We start from the raw sequence: 10,835 nt of genomic DNA on the forward strand, positions 1-10,835 counted from the left end.
TGAAATTGTTCGTATATTTTCGGTGTACTCTTGTGTGATATCAAGGTACCTCAAGCAGACCAGCAGTTGCAGTGTGAACAGTTTTGTCGTTTTTACCGTGTCTGCCGTTGTCCTTTCTTATTAAAAAGTTGTTGTATTTTTCAATCTAGCTGTACATCTCACAGGTATTTTATACGATTTTACTACAACTGCTATATGAAGAGCTCTTTTATTTTCAAGTATACATAGGTCTTGATAGGCACGTACCTATTGCCCTATGTATACTTTTAGTTAAATAGTTTATAAGGGATAGAGATAGTGTATCATAGGAAACATCGCTGTGGAAACATTGTAATAAAATTAAAAAAATATTTGTCAAAACAAATGTCACTTATTAGACAATATTTTTTGAAATGATTATCGCAAATAATTGAAGCAAGTCTTTTGATATAATATTGATTTAAAGAAAATTAAACAAATATCTCGCGGGTTTTACGTACATTTTTCATTTTATGTGTGATGAATATTAAAAGTAAGCATGGTAACAGTAATCCTATGATTTTAGAAATTAAGTCAAATAGTTAGAATTCAAAACCTTTGTTTCTGGATTTGCAATTACTCAATTTATTATGATAAATATTAATGGAGATGGGGGGAAATTCTTAAAAAATATGCATCATTAGAATTCCTTTCTATATGCAGGGAAGAAAGCAATTGAGAAACTTCAGAAGAGTCAAAAGTCGTTAAATTTTGTGTTTTGTAACTGAATGCAATCTTCCAACAATATTAATATGGCAAATTTTGTTTTTAGCTTTGAGATTGCTAAGAGAGGGAAACCGTACAGACGCACAGTAGGACGAAATCCTGATTTTGTGGCCAAAATTCCCAAATTACCTACGTAAGGGTTTTCGAGGTCGCTGATTAGGAATCTGAGGTCAGATTTAAAAAATTCAAAATGGCGGCTCTAATATGGCGGCCAAAACTGCTCATACGTTGAAAATATGATATCTCATGTAGTTTGGTTTTCAAGGTCATTGTTAATGATTCAGGAGTTAAATTAAAGCAAAAACATTGCAAAATTATTTTCAAATTTATACAATAATAAAAAAACAGAAATTTGTAATTTTAATTTTATTATTTTTTTATAAATTAATAAAGGATTAATTCACATATATGTAAAAAAATTGTTTCTTTAATCCTAGTAACAAAATCACGTATGTCATATTCATCAATGTTCGAATCATTCGATTCGGAATCTGATGTTGAACCACTTGTATCTAAATCTAAATTGTCCCTTGTCTCTTGTCTGGTGACTTCAGGTTGTTTTAACAATTGTATAGCTTCTTGATATAGAGATTTTACGGGTCTCTGGAGAAATTTCCTGATGCTCGAGAGAAATGGATCTGATGTTAATAAGAGCCTATTAAAAATGTCTCTCATATTCGATTCTCTTGAGCATTTTCTTGAATGATGTAATCTGAAGTTTTTAATGTCCTTATTGCGTGACTCTTGGGCAACTTCAGAAAGTTGTCTAATTGGTAAAAGGGCATACTTTTTCATTTCTGCTCCATGGATCAGCAGTTTATGTACAGATGTAGGCATGTAATACCACGGATATAAAGCAACAATTAAATGGGCGGTATTTACACAATAGTCTTTGAATTTTTCATCATCTATATCAAACCCGCTCGAAATTAACTGCAAAATAACATGAAATCGGTGAATTAATTTTTCATCGACTTCTGTTATTTTAGCAGATATAGCAGCATTTTGAAAAAAGCGGCGCGCTGTATTTCCATCGTTAGAGCTTCCATATCCTGGCTTTGGTCGATCAATGATAAGCCCCAGTTTTATACTAAATTGAGTCTGTATTTCTTCCTTACGTATTTTCACATTCTTTTTATCTTCCTCTCGACGAGCTTGCCACTTTTCAGTTGTTAGCTTATACGACAGATGCAAACAGCACTCGAAAAAACGAATCCATGCATGCAATTTAGATATGCCAAATTTTAAATTATCTGCTGTAATGTCCATTTTTATAATGTTGTTGATTTCATTAAATTCTTTAGAGAAAGCTTTGCACAGGAAGCAGCGTTGTGTAGAAGTGGTATCAGTTACTGCATTACAGACTTTACCGTCTATCATCATAAATGACATACAATAAGTTACTGAAATGGATTTTCCATTTTGCTCATTAGCATATGATGCAAGACCCTCAATCTGCAGTTCAATGTCGGTAACTTCTTTCAATGATGACTGTACCCCTTCATGTACAAACTGCAATCGTATTGGTCTGCAGAATCGCGGAGATGATGGTCTAAGATTTTTCCACACAATAGTTGCTTCAACCGTCTCGTGGTTGTTGTGTATTAATTGTAAAGGTACAAGAGAAGTAAAAAAAAATGCTTTCATCAGATTTTCCAGTCTCAGTAAGTTTTTGTTTATAAACACTTTGACCGCTGCTTCCATCACATTCCCATTTACAGTAAAGTACTAATTTTTTCAAAATTTCCGGATTTAGAGTATCAATGACATCAGCCTGAAGTTATATAATTCTAGATGTGGTATGATCAAGTAAAGCCTGTAGTTCAATTTGTGCGCACGACTCACTAACAGTTGTGTACACAACTGATGAATAACAACGTTTTTTTGCTTTTTCTACTTCAAGGTATGATGGGTATAATTTGCATTTATGTGCTCTAGCTACATTTCTTGATAGTTGATAAGAGTGCTTTGATTCTCCTTTCTCGATCATTAAAGAAAGTGCTTCATCTGGGGTTAAAGGTACTTCATTTTGTGAACTAGCAGCGGATGTATATTTTGAGGCTCTTGGTGGAGTTGTTAATATGACATCTTTAACAACTTGAACAGCATATACTTGACCAGAAGTCGTTAAACTCATTTGAGCAGCATATGCCAATTCTTCTGTAGAAAAAGTAGAACGTACTTCTTGATTCTTTTGCCTCTTTGATCTTTCACTAGATGAAGCAAAGGAAAGAAGCGAAGGTCGCCCACATATTCCTTTTTATTATCACTCTTCACAATCTTCTCAGGTGTTGTGCATTCAGTATTGGACAATTTTGAAAATTGTACGATGCCCTTCAACCATCCTCCATTTTTTTTCAGAAAAAATTTTTTTCATCTTCCTGCTGCTCTCTGTCTCAATCGAAAATTTGAAAATAACCGGGATAATGACATTTTATCATCGCCTACTTGTATCACATGTTCCGTTTTTTTGAAAATTGCATCTGTCAAAACATCAATGATGAATTTATATTCATTTTTTAAACTGTCTTTCACCATAAAGAATATATCTTTTCTTGAAAATTCCATATTTGAAGACTTGGAAGACTCTGTAAAAAAAAATACAGTAATAACTGCTGAAAGTTCTTTGAGGACTATTTTATAAAACTTTGAGATTATTATAAAACGGAATGAGAAGTAACTTTTAAAGCATATATTTAAAATAAAAAATTATTGCATTAAAATGTAATTAGTGCTATTAAATAATGTTAATTCACTAATTTCCATGACCATTAATGCGTGGTGCGACATTAATCTATTAACATAGTTTAATGTCGCACCACGCATTCCTCCATAAAAACTAGTTTCATTATTAAAATGGCACTCAATGGCAGCCAGTTTTTTAATATGTTATGTTTAACACTATACGCGATCAGTTCCTTGTCAAAAGAAGGTGGATAACCGCGGTTAAATTTTTAAAACGACATTAGAAAATCGATTTCAGATAAAAAATTTACAATTTTTTATGTTTACTTGTCGCGCGATTTAAATATAAAAAAAATTAAAATTAGCAATAACAGTGCATAACCATATATTCTGCATGCCTCCAGAAAGTGATTCCATTATGCCGAATTCCAATTGAAATAGTTTCTTCAGTTTAACAGCACTTTAAAACAGGCAAGAATTTTTCGACGTGTCCACTTGTTTAGCGCGTACCGAACGGAGGCTAAATGTCAACTGACGCCCAGGCCACCCTTGAGCAAGTATATACCTGCCCTGTTCGGAATTTTGATCCAGGACTATCTGTAAACAAGATCTGAACGTAAAAAGACGAAAATATAAAACTCAAAAATTTGACTTTGGCCACGAAATCGAGATTTCATCCCACTGTGAGACGGCGAGTACATAAAAAGTTGTTTTTATAAATGCATCTGAAGAGCTGTTTCGGGATTTTAAGAACAAAGCAGATATTCTGAAAAGAATTAAAGAAGTATCATTGTCTGCCAAAACCATCAATGATAGAACAGTTTAAATGTGTTTGAATATAACGACCCAGCATATCGAAGATCTGAAATTGATTTCGGCTTTGTCAATAGGAGTTGACGAGTCTTGTGACAAAAAATACAGCGCAAGTTTTACTTTTTGTAAGATTTCGGTCCCTAATTAAGAACTTTTAGGATTATTGCCACGCAAGGGTAAGACGCGTGGAGAAGACATCGCAAACGGTGCAATTAAGTGTATGGATAAACATTATATACCCCTCGATAAAATTGTGTCGATTTCGACAGATGGGGACAAAAGTATGATCGGCGTAAGAAAAGGGTTTTTTGCTATTTTAAAAGAAAAAATAAATCACGAGATACTTGTTTACCATCGTATCATTCACCAAGAAACACTTTGTGCGCAAACATTCTGGATGAAATTTGTAAAGTTATGGAATTAGTGATTACAATTATTAACTCCATTATAGCCAGAGTTCTTAATCATCACCAATTCAAAGAACTTTTATTTGAAATGGAAAATGAATACACCGATCTTCTGCTTCATAAGTAGGTACGTTGGTTATTAAGAGGGAACGTTTTAAAACGTTTTAGGTCCCTTTTCTAGGAAATTAAAGCATTTTTCCTTGAAAAGGGCATTCAATATCCAGAACTAACAGACGAACAGTGGATCTAAAACTTTTATTTTATGGTAGACGTTACGGCTTATTTAAATCAGCTTAATCGTTCACTACAAGGGAAAAGAAACCAAATTTTTTCGATGTTAGAAGAAGTAATAACATTCGAAAACAAATTATCTATTTTTGCCCAGGATTTCAAAAGGGAAACATTGTTTCATTTTCTGAGCTTGCTGAAGCATCGTCAAGAAAATAATTCCACTATTGATAAACACTATTTTAAAACAATAATTTTAAATATGAGGGAAGCATTTCTCAGCAGTTTTCAGGAATTTAAAAACAGCAGATCAACTTTAGCATTTGTCAAAAATCCTCTTAATGCTACGATAACCGAATTGATATTTACTCCTTTTGAAATTGAAATTTGGTAGCTTTGAAATACAATTGCTGGATTTATAAAACAAGGAGATATGACGCTCTAAATTTGAACATCTTTGTGTTGAATTAGAAATATTGGAGAAGAAAAATGTGATACTAGTTAACTACACAAGTGTTCTGCTTTGAATGACCTTGAGAAAGAAGGCATGATCATTTTCAACGTTTGAACAGTATTCCTGACTCTTACGATCAGCTAAAAAAGCTCGCGTTTGCTGTTATTTCCCTTTTGGTTCTACATATATAAGCGAACAATCTTTTTCAAGCATAAACATTATCAAGAGTAAACTGAGAAATCGTCTTATTGATGAGAGCTTGGAATCATACCTAAAATTAAAAACAGCAACAAACAAACCTGACAAAGAAATGCAAGCACTTATTCGCAATAAATATTTTTAAGAATGAAACTTATGTAAAAAAAGTGTGTAATGTTAAGTTTACCAAACAATCATATTTGGCTCCATTTTTGTTTTAGATTATTGTAATGTTCATATTTGGCTCTTTTGCTAAAACGTTTGCCGACCACTGCCGTAATCTAAAAAAAAAAGGTTATATCGTTACTATAAAGGTGTATACCAGATCTCAATTTATAAATTGTTAAATATGTAGCCAAGGAAAATATATTACACTGGAAACTTTTAAATTAATTGATTTTTATGAGATAAAATACGCAGGAAAGTCGGAATTGTTTTATATTTATCTACACTACTAAAACAGAATAATTAGGCGTTTATTATAAGTTTTATGCTTTAAAGCTTTATACATTAAAAAAAGAGGGTTTTACCTTTAAATTGTTAACTTTATAGTAATAGCTTTTACCTTTATAGTAATTAGCGTCCGGTTACATTTTTAGAAGCAAAAACACTGAACATTAAATCTAATATTTGAGGCAATAAAAAAAAACACGTAAAAATGAACGAGTCTCATGAAACAAAACTAAAAACATTATGCCGAATATGCGGAGAAAGCCTAGGATACAGTAGTGTTTTTTCAACAAAATATCTAGCCGGAACAGAATTTTTTAAAATCCAAATCAATAATAACGACCCAATTATGCATCCTTAAAAAAATGTGTTATAGATGCCTTTGAATAATAGGAAATTTTGAAAATAGTTTCAATACTGAACTAAATTGAGACCTTAACCTAATAAATTATATAATAAAAATGAACAAAATATAAAATAAAAATACAGTAACAAACACAAAATATATAAACTAAATATATTTGCTTTTAAGCAAACAAAGGAATAAAAATAAAAATAAAAAGTTAAGTGGAAGGTTTATAAATATTTATGGTGAAAATATTTGAATTAGAGACACAATAAATAACATGCAATCTAGACTTTTACCTCTCCACTAACATTGAATCTTAAACTAGAAGATATTAAAAATACTAAAAGACATATTAAAAGACATATTAAAACCTCACGTGCATTTTTGTGTGTGTATTATTTGCAACGACATTATCCATAAATTAATTACTTTACCACTTATCATTGATCAAAATGAAATTTTGACCAATGATAAGTTCAACATCAAATAACTACAACAAAACAAAATATGCTTAAGTTTTAAAAAAAGAAAAACTGTTATAAGATTTTTAATACTTTAAATAAATTAGGCAACATTTTAGTTTTTAAAATTCACATCAACACCAAGAGCCCACAAAGAACGTTTACATGTATGTTTACGCAAAATTCGTAGACCATTACAGCTAAAACATATTATGCGCAAAACAATTGGATAAAGCATCAGTTTTAAAATCAAGCAAACTGTTATTCTTTTGAAATCCTTGAATGAAAATGAAAAAGAATGAATTCTGAAGAAATCAAATATTTCAAAAGCCAAAATATATGCTGCAGAAACGATCAGTTTAAAGGCAAACATAAGCAATACTTGAATCAATATGAAAATATTGTCATAAGATTGATACACAAGACTTCAATTATTATATGTAAATCTTGAACAAACAAATTTAACACTTAAAATAGCTATTGATAAAAAAACCATAAGTTTAGGTTGTTGAAAACCAACTTTTGTTAAAAATTGAACTTGGGTTCAACAATACTGATATACAGGCCTGGATTAACCATTAGGCAAACAAGGCATTTACCTAGGGCACCAAGCGTTTGGGCACCAAGTACCACAAGTCCTCAAGAAATATTTTTTTTTAAACAAATTTAAGTCCAGAAACAACTGAAAAAAGAACAAGTGCTATGAAAATGAATAAATACATTATAATAAAAATTCACATACAAGTTTGGTAAAATCTTGAATGCTTAAAAATTAAGCTATGAATGAGCAGGTTGTCTCTATTTTTCTTTTTTTAACTAATTATTTTTTTCGCACTTTAATTACTTTTTTTTTTTGCGATTTAACGTCTTCACTTGAGGATATTTTTTATTAACAACATGAAACTATTATTATATCTGTTTTATCATTTGTTTTATCATTTTTATTGATTCTGATATTAAGGAATTATTTATAGGAGCTTACACCTTTAGTTTGTTGTTTTAAAGCCTTATTTTGCATAATTTTTTAATTTTTATGTAAATTACATTTTCGTTTTATATCATTTAATCATTTTTATTTACATCTTTTCTCAAACTTTTTTTAATTTCAGATCCCAAAGTGAAACGTTATTAGTTAAGTGGTGCACAAAAGAGAAAACAAGCTAAAGAAAAAGAGCACAATGTTTCTGTTGTGAAAGCTACGAGCAGAAAATTAACAAGTTATTTAGTTTGAGTGGTTATTGTATTCAACATCCACGGGATCTGTGTACTGCTTTGTTTGTAAACTTTTTGCATCTACAGGTTCCACAAATTTTGCTGATAAAAATGGGTTCAGTGACTGGAAAAATAACATATATATTGATAATCACGAACAAAGCGCTACTCATAAAAACTGCATGTTAGTATACCTAACTCGTAGACAAGGCTCCGGTTTACTACAAAAGTTAGAAGAGCAAATAAATGAAGAGTATAGTATAATGGTCTGGCTTTTAAAGAAACAAATGAAAAATTTGGATCTTTACAAAATGGAAATTATTTAGGGCTGCTAGAGTTGGTCAGTCAGTTTGTTCCATTTTTGATTGAACTGATTGAAATTATGTTCAAAAAAGTCCGTGAAGTAATTGTAAATGAGGTAAAGGCTTCTGGTTATTTCAACTTGTCAGTAGAATCAACACCCGATATTTCACATATAGATCAATTAAGCGTTGTTCTTCGATATGTAGCAGATGAAGAGCTCATTGAACGCTTTTTGACTTTCTTGGAGTTGCAAAATCACACTGGTGAAGGTATGGCTAAGCAAGTGCTGCAGTACTTAAATGAAGTTTACAATATTGATTTTTTGAAATGCAGAGGTCAATCCCACAATAATGCAGCTAATATGTCCGGGTGCTACAACGGCATGCAAAAAATATTCTAGAGGAAAATGAGTTTACTATATACATACCCTGTGCTGCCCATTCACTAAATCTTGTAGACAGAAGTGCCGTTGACTCCTGTTAAGAGGCAGTAAACTTTTTCCGTACAGTGCAACTGATCTATACTTTTTCTCAGCTTCAACCAACCGATGGAAGATTCTGAAAAACTTGTGAATGAAACGCTGGTAAAGTCATTTTCCGATACCAACTGGGATGCACATATGCTGTTGCAACTGAAGTTATCCTAAAGTCTCATCCTCAGATTTTAAAAGCATTAGAATGTACACAAGAAGGTCAGTCACAGAAAGGAGACACCAGAAGAGAAGCAGAAAACATTGCAAAGAAGATGCAAGAATTAGAATTTGTTTTCATGCTTGTTTTTTAAAAAGAGATATTACAGCATTTTCACAGGGTTAGTCAGGCTCTCCAAAAACAGCATGTGAACTTAAAAACGTGTGCTGATTTGTATTCTTCACTAGCAGATCATTTGCATAAATCTAGGAATGAATTTGAAAGATTTAAAGAAGGTGCAAAAGTAATGGCACCAGGTGTAGATTATAAGTCATTTTTCACCCGTAATCGTAAACTAAAGACAGTGTTCAATGATGGTGATGTCCCTGAAGTATCTTTGAATGCCAGAGACAAATTTCTTATATCTGCATTCTACGCCATTGTTGACGAACTTGAGACAGAAATGAGTAGACAAAGACAAGAATATAATGATGCAGCAGTTCGCTTTTCTTGTTTGGTCGATGAATCATTGTCACAAACATCTCAGTGTTGTGAAGAACTAATAAATTCTTATCCTAAAGATCTGAACAATAATTTATATACTGAACTACAACAGTTTCATTTATATATTCGACACAAGTTTCCAGGTGCATCAAAAAACAACACGCTTAATCATGGAGAATTGTACCAACTAGCAGTTAGAGACAATATTGAGTGTGCCTTTCCAAATGTTGAAATCACCTTCCACATATTTTTAACATTAATGGTTACTAACTGTTCAATTAAGAGTTCTTATTCTCAGTTGAAACGTACAAAAAATCCAAGTAGATCAACAATGAAACAAGAAAGGCTCGATTCGTTATCTCTGCTTATGATTGAGGCAGATATGTTAAAATTAACTATAACAATATACTCACGCAAAAATAACTTTGACGATTTACTCAAAGACTTTGGTAGATGTTAATCTAGAAAAAAAAAACTTTAAAATGTATTTGACAATATCTTTTTGATTTTTTTATCTAATAAAAAATACAGTTTGTCTATTATTATTTCAAAACTTATTAACTAATAATTTTAATACAGAAAAACTTTATTGTAGGTTTTATATGAGTGATAGTAGTACATACTATAAACATATATGTTAACAACTGTTTTCTTTGCATAATATTGAACATACCAGCGGTCACAGTCAGCGAAAATTCAGGGGCCCCGGGCACCGATGTGGGTTTGTACCTTGGGCACTAAAAAGGCCTAATCCGGCCCTGCTGATATACATTACCAATCTATTAAAGTTTTTAAAAACTTCAAGGTATTCTTCTATGTTTGGAATTTGTCACAAGCTTAATAACTCCTGCAATCATTTTAATAAAGATAACAAACAAGACCTTGGTATGTCATATGAAGTTTCTCGGCAGAACACAATAGATATAAAAAATCATTTTTGTTATTTGATATTCGGCTCTGCATTTTAAATCATTGGGTTATATATATATATAAGAAGTGTAGTTACTGGCATATGAACGGGTAACGTAGATTAAAAAGCATAATGGATGAGTTTTTCAAAAATATCACTCTACTTTAAATTACCAAAAAAACGTTCAGCTTAAAAAGAAAAAAATTTTAGATACTGAAAATAATTCTATAAAATATTGTAAAATGGTTTACAGATAATAAATGACAATATTCAAGCCTACATATTATTTCTGTCAGTTCTTTAAGCCTTCAAAAATAAAGAAAACTTACTAATTTTTAAAAGCATTATATTATCGCAACAAAAGTAACCGGATTATGATTTTTGCTTTAAGCAATTAGCAAACTGTTGATGACACCCACCATACCTAAAATATTGTTTTGATATCACTCCTGATAGACAACTTAGTATTATGAACAAATAAATATAAT

The 10,835-nt window shown here is 31.3% G+C and overlaps 1 protein-coding gene across 1 annotated transcript; it reads left to right on the forward strand.

Annotated features, from left to right (window-relative positions):
• The first annotated feature begins 8,383 nt into the window (after positions 1-8,383).
• Positions 8,384-9,897, forward strand: LOC136078824 (uncharacterized). The gene is made up of 2 exons (XM_065794639.1): positions 8,384-8,573; positions 9,092-9,897. The coding sequence occupies exons 1-2, from the start codon at positions 8,384-8,386 to the stop codon at positions 9,895-9,897; spliced, it is 996 nt and encodes a 331-aa protein (XP_065650711.1).
• Positions 9,898-10,835: the final 938 nt, after the last annotated feature.

The sequence above is a fragment of the Hydra vulgaris genome, chromosome 03 (genome assembly GCF_038396675.1).
Source record: "Hydra vulgaris chromosome 03, alternate assembly HydraT2T_AEP".
Lineage (NCBI taxonomy): Eukaryota > Metazoa > Cnidaria > Hydrozoa > Anthoathecata > Hydridae > Hydra > Hydra vulgaris.